Source organism: Coregonus clupeaformis, unplaced genomic scaffold (assembly GCF_020615455.1).
Source record: "Coregonus clupeaformis isolate EN_2021a unplaced genomic scaffold, ASM2061545v1 scaf2135, whole genome shotgun sequence".
NCBI lineage: Eukaryota > Metazoa > Chordata > Actinopteri > Salmoniformes > Salmonidae > Coregonus > Coregonus clupeaformis.
The window spans coordinates 14,637-34,647 of NW_025535589.1; the positions used below are offsets into that span (position 1 = coordinate 14,637).

The following is a 20,011-nucleotide window of genomic DNA, read 5'->3' on the forward strand; positions in this document are numbered from 1 at the left end:
GCCTCTGAGCCTCATCTGCAGAAACAACCGACCTCCATTCCCCACAAGAATGGCATCCAGCTCAAATACCACTGCAGCAGAAGCAACCGACTGCCATGCCTCAGCCGCAGAAGCAACCGGCCGCCATGCCTCAGCCGCAGAAGCAACCGGCCGCCATGCACCAGCAAGTGTGGCATCCAGCTCAAATGCTCCGGCCACAGAAGCAACCTGCCACTGAGCATCAGCAGCAGGCGCAGCCGACCGCCATGCCACAGAAGCAACCGGTCGCCATGCCCCAGCAGCCTCAGCAATTATGGCATCTAGTCCAAATGCCCCAGCAGCAACTGGCCCCAATGTCTCAGCAGAAGCACTACAAAAAACTAAAGATGGCGGCTCTAGTAGCTCTCAGGCCAGCATCGTTGAACAGTCGGTTCTCATCCCAATCTATTAGTACAGTTCCAAATCGTGCTACGAGAATGGCAAAACGGTCTTCTCCCAATCCCGCTACACTTGTGGGGAGGTTTTGCCTTTTGATAGCAGAGACGCTCCCAAGGACAAACATGTTGGCATCTCTGCAGCGAGAATATACCCACCACTAGTAAAGGATCCTGGGAGGAAATGTACAACTTTAATCTGAACGTTGCTATCTGAATTTGAAGTCCTTTGTACTAACCATGTATCTTTCAACAGGAAAATGTAATGGTGGAAGCTCTAACGGTGAGAATTGATTTAATGACTAAAATTGAAGACAACAGATTCTGTGTTGCTGACACTGTTCTCATTTCTTTTAGTTGTCAGTCATGCTCAGGAAGTTGCTGGTACTCTTCATGATGGAATCAATAAATAGTGTTACTTTAAAAAATACCTTGTGTGTTGGAAATACTGAGGTTTCTCTTGTGCGAAGACTGATTTTCATGATGTCACATGGTCTGACAAACACAGCTGTAGCTCGGCCCCCATCCACCAGATGAAGAAGGGCAACATGAGCGGATGCAGTGGATTGAGACACAGCCCATTCAAAAACCTGATGTTTCTAGCTTAAACTGATGGATTTTTCTGGGTACCGAGATTGATGCACATGTGCGTCAATACTCTTGACCTGTCGCTCATTCCACTTTTCAAATTTTTTTTTTTTAGGGGGGGGGGTAGAAGGATTACTTTATCCTATCCCAGGTATTCCTTAAAGAGGTGGGGTTTCAAATGTCTCCGGAAGGTGGTGAGTGACTCCGCCTGTCCTGGCGTCGTGAGGGAGCTTGTTCCACCATTGGGGTGCCAGAGCAGCGAACAGTTTTGACTGGGCTGAGCGGGAACTATGCTTCCGCAGAGGAAGGGGAGCCAGCAGGCCAGAGGTGGATGAACGCAATGCCCTCGTTTGGGTGTAGGGACTGATCAGAGCCTGAAGGTACAGAGGTGCCGTTCCCCTCACAGCTCCATAGGCAAGCACCATGGTCTTGTAACAGATGCGAGCTTCAACTGGAAGCCAGTGGAGTGTGCGGAAGAGCGGGGTGACGTGAGAGAACTTGGGAAGGTTGAACACCAGACGGGCTGCGGCATTCTGGATGAGTTGTAGGGGTTTAATGGCACAGGCAGGGAGCCCAGCCAACAGCGAGTTGCAGTAATCCAGACGGGAGATGACAAGTGCCTGGATTAGGACCTGTGCCGCTTCCTGTGTAAGGCAGGGTCGTACTCTCCGAATGTTGTAGAGCATGAACCTGCAGGATCGGGTCACCGCCTTGATGTTAGCGGAGAACGACAGGGTGTTGTCCAGGGTCACGCCAAGGCTCTTCGCACTCTGGGAGGAGGACACAACGTGTCAACCGTGATGGCGAGATCATGGAACGGGCAGTCCTTCCCCGGGAGGAAGAGCAGCTCCGTCTTGCCAAGGTTCAGCTTGAGGTGGTGATCCATCATCCATACTGATATGTCTGCCAGACATGCAGAGATGCGATTCGCTACCTGGTTATCAGAAGGGGGAAAGGAGAAGATTAGTTGTGTATCGTCAGCGTAGCAATGATAGGAGAGGCCATGTGAGGATATGACAGAGCCAAGTAACTTGGTGTATAGGGAGAATAGGAGAGGGCCTAGAACTGAGCCCTGGGGGACACCAGTGGTGAGAGCACGTGGTGCGGAGACAGCTTCTCGCCACGCCACTTGGTAGAAACGACCGGTCAGGTAGGACACAATCCAAGAGTGAGCCGCGCCGGAGATGCCCAGCTCGGAGAGGGTGGAGAGGAGGATCTGATGGTTCACAGTATCAAAGGCAGCAGACAGGTCTAGAAGGACAAGAGCAGAGGAGAGAGAGTTAGCTTTAGCAGTGCGGAGAGCCTCCGTGACACAGAGAAGAGCAGTCTCAGTTGAATGACCAGTCCTGAAACCTGACTGGTTTGGATCAAGAAGGTCATTCTGAGAGAGATAGCAAGAGAGTTGGCTAAAGACGGCACGCTCAATAGTTTTGGAAAGAAAAGAAAGAAGGGATACTGGTCTGTAGTTGTTGACATCGGAGGGATCGAGTGTTGGTTTTTTGAGAAGGGGTGCAACTCTCGCTCTCTTGAAGACGGAAGGGACATAGCCAGCGGTCAAGGATGAGTTGATCAGCGAGGTGAGGTAGGGGAGAAGGTCACCGGAGATGGTCTGGAGAAGAGAGGAGGGGATGGGGTCAAGCGGGCAGGTTGTTGGGCGGCCTGCAGTCACAAGTCGCAAGATTTTATCTGGAGAGAGAGGGGAGAAAGAAGTCAAAGCATAGGGTAGGGCAGTGTGAGCAGGACCAGCAGTGTCATTAGACTTAACAAACGAAGATCGGATGTCGTCAACAAATATATTCTGTACAAACTACAGATCATAGAACATGTACATTTTCAAGTATTGTTGGTGAAATCTAACTGCATAGTATGAGAATTCAGACCTTAAATGGATCCATTAACTTTAAAAGAGGAAGCTGGTAGGCACTAGCAGGGAAGTTTAGCTAGCATAAATTGTCACCTGGGAATCATTGACACAACTTGAAACATTTGCCTGTTGTAGTTGACTGTCTGTTCGGCCAAAGACTCATGAACATGGATAAAATTGTATCCGCATTCATTTGTCTGCTTTTCTGTAAAAAGTTAAACTCTTTGTGTTGTCGGACAATCTCTTGTCTAGCATACGTCAACAGACTCCAGCATTTTTGGACACAATCTTACTGTGTCCACAGGCTATTATACAACACATTTCTACCTGACCAATGAGTTTGCACCTGCAAAAGCCCCTGGCAGGAACTTCATTAGCCTTCATTAAAAGGTACACTTGATTAAGCTCACCCAGTGCAATGGGTAGGTAGAGTCACTATTTAAACCCATTGGATTGATCCATGACGCGCAACCCCTCCAGCACACCAGCTGAATGAAATCAAGCGCACCTAATCTCAATTGGGAAATTGGACCAATGGAAATTATATTCAGTGGCTGGCAGCTGTACCTAATTAGCCAGCCAGATTAGAAGGGTCTAGGATTCCTTTAGAAGGAGCAGCAAAACACTGTCAGATACAATAAGGGGGATCTTCTGGTAAGGCGTCTGTCTACCATCAGTGCTGAATAGTGGTGAGGTTTTGATGAGAAAAATGGCTGTGACCTTTGGACTCTCTTTGAGGTAAATTGTAATCCTCTAGTTTGTTTCCCTTGTCTTCCAGGTTTTACAGGTAGCTTTGTTTAACTGACTATGAATTTGTTTTATTTAGAATTTCTTGGATTTATTGCCTGCTAATTGGAGGGATAATCTGTTATCCTCCACCTAAAGGTGTGTTTGTTCTGCACAAATTAATTCCGTTAAAATTACACAGTATTTGTATAGTTCCAATAACTATAAATGCTGGCATTTTTACTATTTGTACGTTTTTTTTGTTTGTCTTTTGTTTCCTAGGTAATTATAGATATATTCCACAAACTGCATTAAAAGGAACCGGCTCCCGTGTCCCAGCAACAACAGTAACCGCCTCCGCAAAAGCAACCATTCACAATGCCTCAGCAAGTGTGGCAACTGGCACAAATACCTTAGGTGACGTAACCGGCCCCCGTGCCTCGGCAGCAGCAACCGGCCCCCGTGCCTCGGCAGCAGCAACCGGCCCCCCTGCCTCGGCAGCAGCAACCGGCCCCCTGCCTCGGCAGCAGCAACCGGCCCCCGTGCCTCGGCAGCAGCAACCGGCCCCCGTGCCTCGGCAGCAGCAACCGGCCCCCGTGCCTCGGCAGCAGCAACCGGCGCCGTCGCCTCGGCAGCAGCAACCGGCGCCGTCGCCTCGGCAGCAGCAACCGGCGCCGTCGCCTCGGCAGCAGCAACCGGCCCCCGTGCCTCGGCAGCAGCAACCGGCCCCCGTGCCTCGGCAGCAGCAACCGGCCCCCGTGCCTCGGCAGCAGCAACCGGCCCCCGTCGCCTCGGCAGCAGCAACCGGCCCCCGTGCCTCGGCAGCAGCAACCGGCCCCCGTGCCTCGGCAGCAGCAACCGGCCCCCGTGCCTCGGCAGCAGCAACCGGCCCCCGTGCCTCGGCAGCAGCAACCGGCCCCGTCGCCTCGGCAGCAGCAACCGGCCCCGTGGCCTCGGCAGCAGCAACCGGCCCCCGTGCCTCGGCAGCAGCAACCGGCCCCCGTGCCTCGGCAGCAGCAACCGGCCCCCGTGCCTCGGCAGCAGCAACCGGCCCCCGTGCCTCGGCAGCAGCAACCGGCCCCCGTGCCTCGGCAGCAGCAACCGGCCCCCGTGCCTCGGCAGGAGCAACCGGCGCCGTCGCCTCGGCAGGAGCAACCGGCGCCGTCGCCTCGGCAGGAGCAACCGGCGCCATCGCCTCAGCAGGAGCAACCGGCGCCGTCGCCTCGGCAGGAGCAGCAGCAGCCGGCGCCGTCACCTCGGCAGCAGCAACCGGCCCCCGTGCCTCGGCAGCAGCAACCGGCGACAATTCCTCGGCAAGTGTGGCAACCGGCCCCCGTGCCTCGGCAGTAACAACCGGCAACAATTCCTTGGCAAGTGTGGCAACCGGCCCCCGTGCCTCAGCAAGTGTGGCATCTGGTTCAAATGCCGCAGTTGCAACAGGCGCCCTGGCCTCGGCAGCAGCAACAGGCGCCCTGGCCTCGGCAGCAGCAACAGGCGCCCTGGCCTCGGCAGCAGCAACAGGCGCCCTGGCCTCGGCAGCAGCAACAGGCCCCCGTGCCTCGGCAGCAGCAACAGGCCCCCGTGCCTCGGCAGCAGCAACCGGCAACAATTCCTCGGCAAGTGTGGCAACCGGCCCCCGTGCCTCGGCAGTAGCAACCGGCAACAATTCCTTGGCAAGTGTGGCAACCGGCCCCCGTGCCTCAGCAAGTGTGGCATCTGGTTCAAATGCCGCAGTTGCAACAGGCGCCGTCGCCTCGGCAGGAGCAACAGGCGCCCTGGCCTCGGCAGGAGCAACAGGCGCCCTGGCCTCGGCAGGAGCAACAGGCGCCCTGGCCTCGGCAGGAGCAACAGGCGCCCTGGCCTCGGCAGGAGGGCCAACTCCTCAAGCAAAATGGACTTTAGCATGAGTGATGGTTCTCAGAATGTTGGGTCCGATGATGGCGACAATGAAAGAACTCAAGACGTCGGCTCCAGTAGCGCTCAAGGCCGCATTGTTGAACAGTCAGTTCTCATCCTAATCTATTCCTGCAGTTCTAAATCGATTTTTGACAAAACTGTCTTCTCCCAAACCTGCAACACCCCTGGGGAGGTTATTCCGTTTTGATAGCGGAGATACTCCCAAGGACAGTGCTATTGGCATCTCTAAATCAAGCATATCCCCACCTGCTAAGAACTCGCAACCTGCTAAAGGAACCCCACCACAAGGAAAGGCTCCTGGGATGCAATGTACAACTCATCTCAACTTTTGCTTTCTAACTTTGAAATCCTTTCTATTAATCATTGTCTATCAACAGAATTCTAATGGTGGATTTATCCTTTGGATGATCCATTTTTCCTTTTTTATTATGACCGACAATGACCATTCTGAGTTGTTGCTGACACTTGTTTAGGTTCCATTGTATGCTTTTGATTCGGCCAGGGAGTTGCTCTTGCTACCCTGCATGACTTGAACAATAAAATATTTTACATTTAAAAGTGCCTCGTTGTTTTTGAAATGCTGAGTGTTCTTTAATGTCTACCTTCTGGCTTGCTGATTGAGAACAGTGTTGGTTGCCAGTGCAGTTTGGTTCACAGTTCCTAATCGTTTGGTTTTCAAATATCTGTTTTTTATCTTTGCTACTGGTTGTTCAAATTCCAAGATTGGCTCTACAGTAGAGCCACTGACCACGTTTACATGCATACCAATATCCCGTTATTTGGGATATTCTGTTTGCGTTGACTGATATAAAAATCATATTCCATTTACAATAACCCGAAAAAGCTTGTATCCCATTTTTGAGAAACCTGGATAAGATGCCTGGGATATGCTAATTGAAGACTGGATACTATGGCAGGTAAACCTGTTATCCCGTGTCTGCGCAGGCTCCGTTTCGCATATAATGGGTGTTGTGTGATCTCATCTGTCAAACACTTCAAAAAGTAGGCTACCTGCGCAGTTCAACAACATTCATATAACTACTTTTGACTTTGGTCTCGTCCAATAAAATCACAGATTTTCGATTTGGTTGCAAAACATTTTGCTACGGTGTCCCCTATTGAACATGACTGATTTATTTGTCACAGTTCCTGTTTGTGCTGGTACACTGGGTGAATTCCAAATGAGAAATCTCTGGGCTACTTTGGCCTGACGTCACATGACCTTTCACTCGTGGGCATTTACGACGGCGACTCAAACATGAAATGGCTCATGCCCGAGGGAGAGCTCTCCATGGAGCGCGAGGGATTTCTGCCAGTCGCTCATACGAGTCAAGGTCAGAGGTCAAAACAAACCTGAATTCTAATAGTATTGGTTTTCTTTTAAATGCCTTTGAGGGTTGATTGTGCCAGATAAGCTCAACTAAGTGCAGCTAAATAAGTATTTGAACCCATATCTATGGAGCAGTACACGTTTAAGTGGCTTGGATAATCTATAGAAAGCAGCAGTAAATTATACAGTGACCTCTAATATATGTATATTGCTTCTCAAATACTTTTTTCTTATTTTTAAGAGTTGAAGCAGGCAGTAGTACCTGATCCTAAAACTGAGTTGTAAAACGAATAAATGAATGTAAATAATAAGCTTTGTGACAATTATTGTGTCTGTTTTGGAGTGAGTATTGTTTTCTGCCTGAATCTTATGTAGGCTACTATCTCAGTGTGTGCTCTGGAGGGCATGAGTGTGTCTTTATGTGACGGCTAGTCCGCTGTCTACAGTCTGAGTTGACCACAGGTCAGTGGCTACTCACCACTGAGATTTTGGCCGAGTTTGTTAGCGTTGGCACTGATCTGATGGTTACAATCACAACTGAGTGACCTCTGAAGACTGACAGGGCCTAGAGGGTCTAACAGAGAAAGAAGAATTGGAATCTGTCTTAGGAAAAAATAACATTAGAAGATTCCAAATGCAATCACAAAGAAACAACAAATACAATAGAATAATATATGATGCAATACAAAACATTTTTTTGTATTTTCATAAAAATGCTACATTTAAGTGCAGACCTGTGTTAAAATATATGTGTATTTGAGTATCTGGTATTTAAAATACTTTTTCTGTGTATTGGAGTATTTTCAAATAAACAGCCCAAAACAAGAACTTTTATTTTTGTATTTGAATGGTTATTTATGGAAAACCAAATAGTCTGCCAAATTGTAGTATTTGATATTATGTTCAAATACTTATTTCAAAATGTCACATACCAGGGTTAAATGCATGGGAGTGTATTTGAGTCAGTGTTTCCAAGTGTATTTCCAAATACATCAAAATAATTCTACTAATTATCTTTTCAAATAAAAGATATCTGAATACTTCCTTTGCATGTATGTGAAATGAATTGAAATATTTTAAATAGTATTTGAACCCAGGTCTGATTAAGTGACATACATGAAAGATCCAGTCACATTAGGACTGTGTACAGCAGTGGAAGAGGGGAATGAGTGCAGATTTCTAGACATTAAGGGCCATACAATAAAGTAAAGAAGGATTGGAGCACTTGGGGTGAATATCAAATAACATAAAAAAGAACAGATTGTCTGCCTGCTGTGCTGAAAGAAACAGGACAAGAAAACGACACACACCAAAGAGAGAGAAAAGTTGAACGGTTGATCCCTAAAAATTCCTATTAAAAAAGAAGGGAATTTCAAAGCCCAGACTTGGAATCAAGGATAATTAGCAGGTTTGGAGTGCCAAGCGGAAACATCAGCCAGAATAGGGAAAACATTACTTGGCAGATGTTGAGTTTAAGGGGCCGGGATATATGAATAGCTATCTATACAGTTGCATGCAAATGTATGTGCTTGTGGTTGTGTACTGCAATCAAAGTTGAGACAATATTGGAAGAAATGCGTCCACAAAAGAGGGTAGATGGTCAGAGGATGATGAGATGGGTTGTTGTCTTGTGTTTTATTTCATCCACATGAAGGAGACCTTTTATGGAGATAGTGGGCACCTTCGAGAGGATCACTATTGTTAAGTCGTTGACAATCGTTGGTCACCGCCTTTCAAAGTGTGTTGCATTCTGGGGATAAAACATTTCCGACTTGAGTCGACTGCATGAACTTTACAAAAATCATGTGATCAAAGGTGAAGAAGAATTGACTCCAACTTTCTGCAGTTGCTCTTCACCAACTTCATCCTGCAGCCATCACCTGCATTGAGGGATTGTCACCTCTATTGTCAATCAATCATTAGTGTTTTTGTTTGACCAACACGAACATGACCAAAAACATGACTGAAACAGGAACCAATTTGCTGCAATTCATGTGTAGCCTACAGTGCATACATTTATATGATTGAGGCTCTCTCTCATTTATTGATTGTATAATATACACACAAATGATTTCAGTTTGTGAGTGGGTGTTGGAGACATATAAAGAAAACATTTTATAGACAATAGCAACACTGCCATGGTGATCTGAGACTTGCTGTTGGAAAACGACATTAGTGTCTGAGTTTCGGCTGTCGCAGATGCACCTCTCCTGACTTTACTACTCGACTTTGGTCTACAGTCAGTTGCCTTACCACTCAAACGAGCCCTATATTTGCCACAGAAAAATGAAAGACTAAGATCAGCATAAGCATTGGTGTGGTGTGTTAGCATTATGTGAGTGTTTAATTGCTGTCTGTTTGTTTGAATTCAGAATTTGTCCAAGATGTTGCACTATGTGCAACTGAAACTGTTAAACAGCTAAATGTTGCTATCCTGAATTAGCTACACTGTTTAAAAGAAGGCATGTGTAAAATAATGGTGCCTAACTGCTCATTTAGCCTCTAATCTTCAAATATGTCAAGTGAATTTTGTACAAGCAATAATATGCCAAGACAAAATGTGTTTTCTAGTTTAGAGCAGGGGTATCAAACTCATTACATGGAGGGCTTAGTGTCTGCAGGTTTTTGGTTTTCCTTTCAATTAAGACCTAGACAACTAGGTGAGGGGAGTAATTAGTGCCCTTAATTCAGCGATCAAGTACAAGGAAGGAGCGAAAACCCACAGATACTCTGTCCTCCATGTAATGAGTTTGATGCATGCTTTAGAGTAAGGGCTGTCAAAAAGACAAAACACAACCAATAATTTATTATGGTCCTTTGTCAGGAACTCAATTAGGGAATTAACCACACCTGAGTACATTTCTGAATTCCAAATCACTTATGGGCATTTGAAACGATCAGACAGGTTAAAGCAATATGGAAATTGCTTCACCTTGCCTTCTGATAGGCTGGATGCAATTGTGGCCATATTGCTTATACCTATCCAATCATTTCTAATAATAATAATAATGATTCACAGAAGTGTCTCGGCCAGGGTGTAGGATTTAGGGGTCAATTTGGAATTAGGAATTAAATGTAGTTCGGTGGCTGACGGCTGTCCTTAATTAGCCAACCACATTAGAAGGGTCTGGGATTCCTATATAAGGAGCAACCAAAACACTTGCAGATACAGCAAAAGAGATATTCTGGTAGGGCTTATGGCTACTATTAGTTCTGAATACTGGTGAGGTTTTGATGCGTGAAATGGCTGTGATGATTGGGATCTCTTTCAGGTATGTTTTTAAAAGTATTGATCAAGTTTGTTTCACTTGTCCTTCAGGTAGGTGTGTTTAACACTTTCTTTCTTTTTTCTCTAGAGTTTCTTGGCTTTGTTGCCTGCTAATCGGAGGGATAACCTGTTTGACATTAAAAGGTGAGTTTCTACACATTAATTTCAAATAATTGATATAGTTCCAACAACTTCAAAGGCTAGCATTTCAGTTTAGATTTGTTGTTACCTAGGTGACGGATATCCTGCACCAGTTTCTGATGCAGCTTGGCTCTATTCAGGATCAGTTAGGTCTAGATTATTGCAACTCTCCAACAGCTGAAATGCAAGAGCAGCTGACCGCCGCAGAAGCATTCGGCCCCCATGCCTCAGCAAGTGTGGCATCTGGCCTAAAAGCAACTGGTCCCCATGCCACAGAAGCTGCTGGCCCCAGCAGCCTTACAACGTGTGGCATCCAGCTTAAATGCCCCAGCAACAGAAGCCACCAGCCGCTGAACCTCAGCAGCAGAAGGAACTGGCTGCCATACTTCAGCAAGTGTGGCATCTGGTGAAAAAGTATCTGACCGCCATGCCACAGAAGCAATAAGCCCCCATTCCCCAGCAGCCCCAAGAAGTGTGGTATGCAGCAAAAACAACTGACCGCCATGCACCAGCAAGTCTGGCATACAGTGCAAATGCCCCAGCAGCAGAGGGAACCGGCCGCTGATCCTAAGCACCCTCAGCAAGTGTGGCATCCAGCTCAAATGCTGCACAAGCAACCGACCTCTATGCCCCAGCAAGTGTGGCATCCAGCTCAAATGCCCCAGAAGCAACCAGCAGCTGAGGCCCAGAAGCAGCTGAACAGCAGACTCAACCGGCCGCTATGCCCCAGCAAGTGTGGCATCCAGCTCAAATGCCCCAGCAGCAACTGACCCCCATGCCTCAGCAATTATGGCCTCTGGTACAAATGCCCCAGCAGCAATTGGCCCCAATGTCTCAGCAGAAGCACTACGAAAGCACTGAAGATGGCGCCTCTAGTAGCTCTCAGGCCAGCATCGTTGAACAGTCGGTTCTCATCCCAATCTATTTCTACAGCTCCAAATCTCGTTACGGGAAAGGCAAAACTGTCTTCTCCCAAACCCGCTACACTCCTAGTGAGGTTATGCCTGTTGATAGTGGAAATGCTCCCAAGGACAATCATGTTGGCATCACTGAACCAAGCCTATACCCACCACTAGTAAATGATCCTGCAAGGTAATGTATGACTTTAACCTAATCTGAAATTTGAAGTCCTTTGTATTAACCATGAATCTACCAACAGGAAAATCTAATGGTGGATTCGTCATTAGAGCTTCTAGAAGGTAAGACAAATGGATGACCTAAGATTCTGCGTTGCTGACCCTTTCTTTCAGGTTTCGGTCTGCTTTTGTTTCGACCAGGAAGTTGCAGGTTCTCTTGCTACTCTAGCATGGTTGAATCAAACATTTTACTTCAAAAAAATGCCTGGTCTTTGAAATACTGATGTTTCTCTTGTGCACACTGTGCTTGCTGATTGGCAACAGTGTGGGTTGCCAGTGCAGTCTGTAGTAAAAGGGAATGTGCATCACAGTTAATCTTTGGTTTTCTAATCTGTTTACTTTTGATACTGGCTGTTAAAAGTAATGGATTGGCTCTACATTAGTGTTTTGAAGTGGTGAAATGTCAGACCATATGTTCAAACTTTAGATGTAGGCATGCATTGTGTGTTTAGACAATCTTGACTTCAACCTCTGTCTAAGCTGTTGGAGTACTAAGTTAACATAGGGAATTGTTCTAAGATGGTAATACCGTGGATCCTTTAGCTAATGGACTTCTTAGGACCCTTTTGGTATTCAATTATTGAATTTGGCCTTGAATACTATAGCCCAAATGCATTGAATAACACAATGGCAAAGTGTTAAATCATAAGGTTTTGATGTCCTATGTTTAGGTGCTAGCTCATGTTGATCTTTTGGACACATTAAACCCCTTTTGTTGGCAGAACTACCTCCATACTTCAGTTTCTATTGGTTTCCTTGAGATGAGTCTGACACTGGTGGGGGTCATAAAGCAAAACAGAATCATGTGTCTCCCCTTTCCATATTAGCCATAATAGTTTGTCGGCCAAACCGTTCGGATGCTATAGATGTTTTTGTGAGAAGAATGCTTTTCGGAATATCTGACCTACGCTGCTTTCGTTCTTCCCCCATCCACTGCAAATGCATGAGGGCGGCTGCAGTGGATTGAGATGCAAAACTATGTCTAGCTTCAACTGGCGGTTTTTGTCGCATCGACTTCCCCTGTAGATCATTCCTTATACTCCATTTATTGCACCACATGCTCCTAAAGAATGGATTCAGTGTACTTTACAATGCCTGGAACGGTTTAACCTATAAATTACAATTCTGTCGAGACTACAGATCGTCTTATAAAGTGTAAATTTTTCTAAAGCAAGTATTGTTGGTGAAATCTAACCGCATAGTATGAGAATTCAAACCCTAAATGGATCCATTAAGTTCCAAAGGGAATGCCAGTAGGCACTAGCAGGGACGCTTAGCAAGCATAGCTAGCATAAGGTGTCACCTGGGACTTATTCACAAACATTGACACATTTGCCTGTTGTAGTGTACTGTCTGTTTGGCCTCATGAACATGGATGAAATTGTATATGCATTACTTTTCGGTAAAAGTACATCTCTGTCGTACAATCACTTGTCTAGCGTAATACTTTTTTTTTTTTGTCTCAATGTAATTTTTAGACAATCTTACTGTTTCCGCAGCCTTTTGCACAACACATTTCTACCTGACAGCTGAGGTTGCAGCTGCAAAAGCCCCTGGCAGGAACTTCATTAAAAGGTGCACTTGATTAAGCTCATCCAGTGCAATGGGTAGGTAGAGTTCACTCTTTAAAACCATCGGACTGATCATGACGTGCAACCCCTCCAGCACACCAGCTGAATGAAATCAAGCGCACCTAATCTCAATTGGGAAATTGGACCAATGGAAATGATGTTCAGTGGCTGGCAGCTGTACCTAATTAGCCAGCTAGATTAGAATGGTCTTGGATTCCTTTATAAGGAGCAGCGAAAAGACTGTCCGATACAGTAAGGGGGCTCTTCTAGTTAGGCATCTGGCTACCATTAATTCTGAATACTAATGAGGTTTTGATGAGAACAATGTCTGACTTTTGGACGGTCTTTGAGGTAAGTTTAGCTCTAGTTTGTTTCCCTTGTCTTCCAGGATTTACAGGTAGCTGTTTTTTATTTAGTTTCATGGCTTTGCCTGCTAATTGGAGGGATACACCTAAAGGTGTGTTCTACACAAGCTTTTTTCAGTTAAAATGACAGCATTTGTGTAGTTCCAATTTCAAATGCTGGCATTTGTGCTATTTTTAAACTTTTTTTCTTCTCCTAGGTAATGATACATTCCCCAAACTGCATTGAAAGGAGCCTCCTGTAGCTCAGTTGGTAGAGCATGGCGCTTGCAACGCCAGGGTTGTGGGTTCGATTCACACGGGGCGATTATGAAAAATGTATACACTCACTAACTGTAAGTCGCTCTGGATAAGTGTCTGATAAATAACTAAAATGTAAAGGAACTAGCTCCCGTGTAGCTGCGAGAAAATCAACCGGTTCCTATGCCGTCACAGCAGAAGCAAATGGCCGCAACGCCTCGGAAGTGTGGCGACTGGTCCAAATACCTTAGGTGAAGCAACCGGCCGCAACAGTTCTCGTCCCAATCTATTCCTACAGTTCCAAATCGAATTATGAGAATGGCAAAACTGTCCTCAAACCCGCTACACCCCTGTATAGGTTATACCTAACTGTAAGTCGCTCTGGATAAGAGCGTCTGCTAAAATGACTAAAATGTAAAAAATACCTTTTGATAGCGGAGGTCCTCCCAAGGACATTAGTGACGTTGGCAGCTCTGAACAAAGCATATTCCCACCTGCTAAAAACTTGCGACCTGCTAAAGGCACCCCACCACAATTAAATTTGTAATCTAATCCGAAGTGTTTTATGATTTTGAAATCCTTTGTACTGATCGTCCATCAACAGAATTACTCCAATGGTAAGACTTTATTTTACTGACCAGAAATGGACTTGCTGCTGACACTTTAGGTTCCACAGTCATGCTTTTGATTCTGCCAGGAGTTGCTGCTGCTCCTTTTATCCTGCGTGATTTGAACAATAAAATATCTTGCATTTAAAAGTTCAAATTTCAAGGTGAACTCTAGTATGGCCAAAAGTCATGACATCAATGGGTCAGATCTTCCTAAAGTGCAAGGTCATGCTGTTGTATGTAGGCAAGCACAATGAGTGCCTTTAATCTGTAGCATGTTTCTACTGCACCAAGAGGATGGGTTTGCCTTACAATAGATGTTTTTCTTTTTGAAAGATAAATAATTTGAGTAAATTAGAATTTTTAGGAAGCTGCAAATATGACTTTATGGTTCCTAGTAAAATTGACACATTTGAAGGTTGTGTTAGATGTGAGGTTGAGATTCTGCCCCCCAAAAATAGCTGCTGGAAGTTTGAATACCACTGACTTAAAGTAATAGTATGACAATTCAGACCCTTTAAACTGATCAGTTAAGTTACAAAGATGGAAACCTAGCAGGGAAGGCCAACAAGGATACAATTAAACCCATGGGATTTACAGTGCATTTGGAAAGTATTCAGACCCCTTGAATTTTTCCACATCTTTTTACTTTACAGCCTTGTTCTAAAATGGATTACAATTAAATTCAATCTACACAAATACCTGATGACAAAGCGACAAGTTTTTAGATTATTTTGCAAATGTATTAAAAGTAAAAATATATTATTTACATAAGTATTCAGACCCTTTGCTATGAGACTCAAAATTGAGCTCAGGTGCATCCTGTTTCCATTGGTCATCCTTGAGATGTTTCTACAACTTGATTGGAGTCCACCTGTGGTACATTCAATTGATTGGACATGATTTTGAAAGGCCCACAACTGTCTATTAAAGGTCCCACAGTTGATAGTGCATGTCAGAGCAAAAACCAAGCAATGAGGTCGAAGGAATTGCCTGTAGAGCGCCGAGACAGGATTGTGTCGCAGCACAGATCTGGGGAAGGGTACCAAAACATTTCTGCAGCATTTAAGGTCCCCAAGAACACCGTCGCCTCCATCATTCTTAAATGGAAGAAGTTTGGAACCACCAAGACTCTTCCTAGAGCTGGCCGCCAGGCCAAACTGAGCAATCGGGGGAGAAGAGCCCGAAGGTCACTCTGACAGAGCTCCAGAGTTCCTCTATGGAGATGGGAAAACCTTCCAGAAGGACAACCATCTCTACAGCACTCCACCAACATGCCTTTATGGTAGAATGGCCAGACGGAAGCCACTCCTCAGTAAAAGGCACACGACAGCCAGCTTGGAGTTTGCCAAAAGGCACTTAAAGGACTCTCAGACCATGAGAAACATGATTTTCTGGTCTGATGAAACCAAGATTGAACTCTTTGGCCTGAATGCCAAGCATCACGTCTGGAGGAAACCTGCCACCATCCCTACGGTGAAGTATGGTGGTGGCAGCATAATGCTGTGGGGATGTTTTTCAGTGGCAGGGACTGGGAGACTAGTCAGGATCAAGGGAAAGATGAACGGAGCAAAGTACAGAGAGATCCTTGATGAAAACCTGCTCAGGACCTCAGACTGGGGCGAAGGTTCACCTTCCAACAGGACAACGACCCTAAGCACACAGCCAAGACAACGCAGGAGTGGTTTCGGGACAAGTCTCTGAATGTCCTTGAGTGGCCCAGCCAGAGCCCGGACTTGAACCCGATCTAACAGCTCTGGAGAGACCTAAAAATAGCTGTGCAGCGACGCTCCCCATCCAACCTGACAGAGCATGAGAGGATCTGTAGAGAAGAATGGGAGAAACTCCCCAAATACAGGTGTACCAAGCTTGTAGCGTCATACCCAAGAAGACTCAATGCTGTAATCACTGCTAAAGGTGCTTCAACAAAGTACTGAGTAAAGGGTCTGAATACTTATGTAAATGTAATATTTCCATTTATTTTATTTTATATACATTTGCAAAAATTATAACCTGTTTTTGCTTTGTCATTATGGTGTATTGTGTGTGTGTAGATTGAGGGGGAAAATACTATTATTCAATTTTAGAATAAGGCTGTAACGTAACAAAATGTGGAAAAAGTCAAGAGGTCTGAATAATTCATGAAGGCACTGTGTGTCTCTCTCTCTCTCTCTCTATATCTATATATATATATATATATATATATTTATATTACCAGTAAAAAGTTTGGACCAACTCATTCAAGGGTTTTTCTTAATTTTTTTACAATCGTGAAGACATCAAAACTATGAAATAACACATATGGAATCATGTAGTAACTAAAAAAGTGTTAAACAAATCAAAATATATTTTATATTTGAGATTCTTCAAATAGCCACCCTTTGCCTTGATGACAGCTTTGCACACTCTTGGCATTCTCTCAACCAGCTTCATGAGGTAGTCACCTGGAATGCATTTCAATTAACAGGTGTGCCTTGTTAAAAGTTAATTTGTGGAATTTATTTCCTTCTTAATGCGTTTGAGCCAATCAGTTGTGTTGTGACAAGGTAGGGGGGTATACAGAAGATAGCCCTATTTGGTAAAAGACCAAGTCCATATTATGGCAAGAACAGCTCAAATAAACAAAGAGAAACGACAGTCCATCATTACTTTAAGACATGAAGGTCAGTCAATACGGAAACTTTCAAGTACTTTGAAGGTTTCTTCAAGTGCAGTTGTAAAAACAATCAAGCGCTATGATGAAACTGGCTCTCATGAGGACCGCCACAGGAATGGAAGACCCAGAGTTACATCTGCTGCAGAGGATAAGTTCATTAGAGTTACCAGCCTCAGAAATTGCAGCCCAAATAAATGTATAAATGTAACAGACCCATCTCAACATCAACTGTTCAGAGGGGACTGTGTGAATCAGGCCTTCATGGTTGAATTTCTGCAAAGAAACCACTACTAAAGGACACCATTAAGAAGAACAGACCTGCTTGGGCCAAAAAACACAAGCAATGGATATTAGACCGGTGGAAATGTGTCCTTTGGTCTGGAGATCAAATTGGAGATTTTTGGTTCAAACCGCCGTGTCTTTGTGAGACGCGGTGTGGGTAAACGGATGATCTCCGCATGTGTAGTTCCCACCGTAAAGCATGGAGGAGGTGTTATGGTGTGGGGGTGCTTTGCTGGTGACACTGTCTGTGATTTTATTTTGAATTCAAGGCACACTTAACCAGCATGGCTACCACAGCATTCTGCAGCAATACGCCATCACATCTGGTTTGGGCTTAGTGGGACTATAATTTGTTTTTCAACAGGACAATGACCCAACACACCTCCAGGCTGTGTAAGGGCTATTTTACCAAGAAGCAGAGTGATGGAGAGCTGCATCAGACGACCTGGCCTCCACAATCCCCCGACCTCAACCCAATTGAGATGGTTTGGGATGAGTCGGACCGCAGAGTGAAGGAAAAGCAGCCAACAAGTGCTCAGCATATGTGGGAAATCCTTCAAGACTGTTGGAAAAGCATTCCAGTTGAAGCTGGTTGAGAGAATGCCAAGAGTGTGCAAAGCTGTCATCAAGGCGTGGCTATTTGAAGACTCTCAAATATAAAATATATTTTGATTTGTTCAACACTTTTTTTTGTTTACTACATGATTCCATATGTGTTATTTCATAGTTTATATCTTCACTATTATTCTACAATGTAAAAATAAGGAATAACCCTTGAATGAGTAGGTGTGTCCAAACTTTTGACTGGTACAGTGTATATACAGTTGAAGTCGGAAGTTTACATACACCTTAGCCAAATACATTTAAACTCAGTTTTTCACAATTCCTGACATTTAATCCTAGCAAAAATTCCCTGTCTTAGGTCAGTTAGGATCACAACTTTATTTTAAGAATGTGAAATGTCACAATAATAGTAGAGTGATTTATTTCAGCTTTTATTTCTTACATCACATTCCCAGTGGGTCAGAAGTTTACATACACTCAATTAGTATTTGGTAGCATTGCCTTTTAAATTGTTTAATTTGGGTCAAACGTTTCGGGTAGCCTTCCACAAGCTTCCCACAATAAATTGGGTGAATTTTGGCCCATTCCTCCTGACGGAGCTGGTGTAACTGAGTCAGGTTGTAGGCCTCCTTGCTCGCACACGCTTTTTCAGTTCTTCCCATAAACTGTCTATTGGATTGAGGTCAGGACTTTGTGATGGCCACTCCAATACCTTGACTTTATTGTCCTTAAGCCATTTTGCCACAACTCTGGAAGTATGCTTGGGGTCATTGTCCATTTGGAAGACCCATTTGCGACCAAGCTTTAACTTCCTGATGTCTTGAGATGTTGCTTCAATATATCCACATAATTTTCCTTCCTCATGATGCCATCTATTTTGTGAAGTGCACCAGTCTCTCCTGCAGCAAAGCACCCCCACAGCATGATGCTGCCACCCCCATGCTTCACAGTTGGGATGGTGTTCTTCGGCTTGCAAGCCTCCCCATTTTTCCTCCAAACATAACAATGGTCATTATGGCCAAACAGTTCTATTTTCGTTTCATCAGACCAGAGGACATTTCTCCAAAAAGTACGATCTTTGTCCCCATGTGCAGTTGCAAACCGTAGTCTGGCTTTTTTTATGGCGGTTTTGGAACAGTGACTTCTTCCTTGCTGATCGGCCTTTCAGGTTATGTCGATATAGGACTCGTTTTACTGTGGATATAGATACTTTTGTACCTGTTTCCTCCAGGATTTTCACAAGGTCCTTTGCTGTTGTTCTGGGATTGATTTGCACTTTTCGCACCAAGGTACTAGGTCTCTAGGAAACAGAACGTGTCTCCTTCCTGAGCGGTATGACGGCTGCGTGGTCCCATGGTGTTTATACTTGCGTACTATAGTTTGTAGAGATGAATGTGGTACCTTCAGGCATTTGTAAATTGCTCCCAAGGATGAACCAGACTTGTGGAGGTCTAGGTTGATTTCTTTTAGATTTTCCCATGATGTCAATCCAAGAGGCACTGAGTTTGAAGGTAGGCCTTGAAATACATCCACAGGTACACCTCCAATTGACTCAAATGATGTTAATTAGCCTATCAGAAGCTTCTAAAGCCATGACATCATTTTCTGGAATTTTCCAAGCTGTTTAAAGGCACAGTCAACTTAGTGTATGTAAACTTCTGACCCACTGGAATTGTGATACAGTGAATTATAAGCGAAATAATCTGTCTGTAAACAATTGTTGGAAAAATTACTTGTGTCACGCACAAAGTAGAACTATAGTTTGTTAACAAGAAATTTGTGGAGTAGTTGAAAAACGAGTTTTAATGACTCCAACCTAAGTGTATGCAAACTTCCAACCAACTGTATATATTCATATATAACTTCAAAGGCTGGCATTTTTCTATTTTGAACTTTCTTTGTTTCCAAGGTGATTATGGATATATTCCCCAAACTGCACCAAAAGGAACCTGCTCCTATGCCCCAGCAGAAACGACCAGCTCCCGTGCCTCGGCAGAAGCAACAGGGCACGTGCCTCGGCAGAAGCAACAGGACCCCGGCAGATGCAGAAGGCCCCACGTGCCTCAGCAAATGTGGCAGGCCACCATCCCTCAGCAGATGTGGCAGCCCCCTGTGCCTCAGCAGGGATTCGACAAAGAAATTGATACTCCTACTGTTGCATGATTTAATGATCAATAGACTATTTAACTTTAACAAGTGCTGCCTGTCTTTAAATTTTACTAAAATATTGTTGGTTTAAAGTTGAGCTGCTGGTATACAGTACATAGTGCCTTCAGAAAGAATTCATACCCCTTGACTTATTCCCAAAACAATTGTAGCCTGAATTCAAAATGGATTTGATTATT

At 44.8% G+C, this 20,011-nt stretch overlaps 1 protein-coding gene across 1 annotated transcript; it reads right to left on the minus strand.

The window, feature by feature from the left end:
- Positions 1-3,879: 3,879 nt before the first annotated feature.
- LOC123488297 (neurofilament heavy polypeptide-like) lies at positions 3,880-9,698 on the minus strand. Its single transcript, XM_045219191.1, has 3 exons — positions 9,689-9,698; positions 4,847-5,469; positions 3,880-4,705 (listed from the first exon to the last, which is right to left on the minus strand). The coding sequence occupies exons 1-3, from the start codon at positions 9,696-9,698 to the stop codon at positions 3,965-3,967; spliced, it is 1,374 nt and encodes a 457-aa protein (XP_045075126.1). The 3' UTR covers positions 3,880-3,964.
- Positions 9,699-20,011: the final 10,313 nt, after the last annotated feature.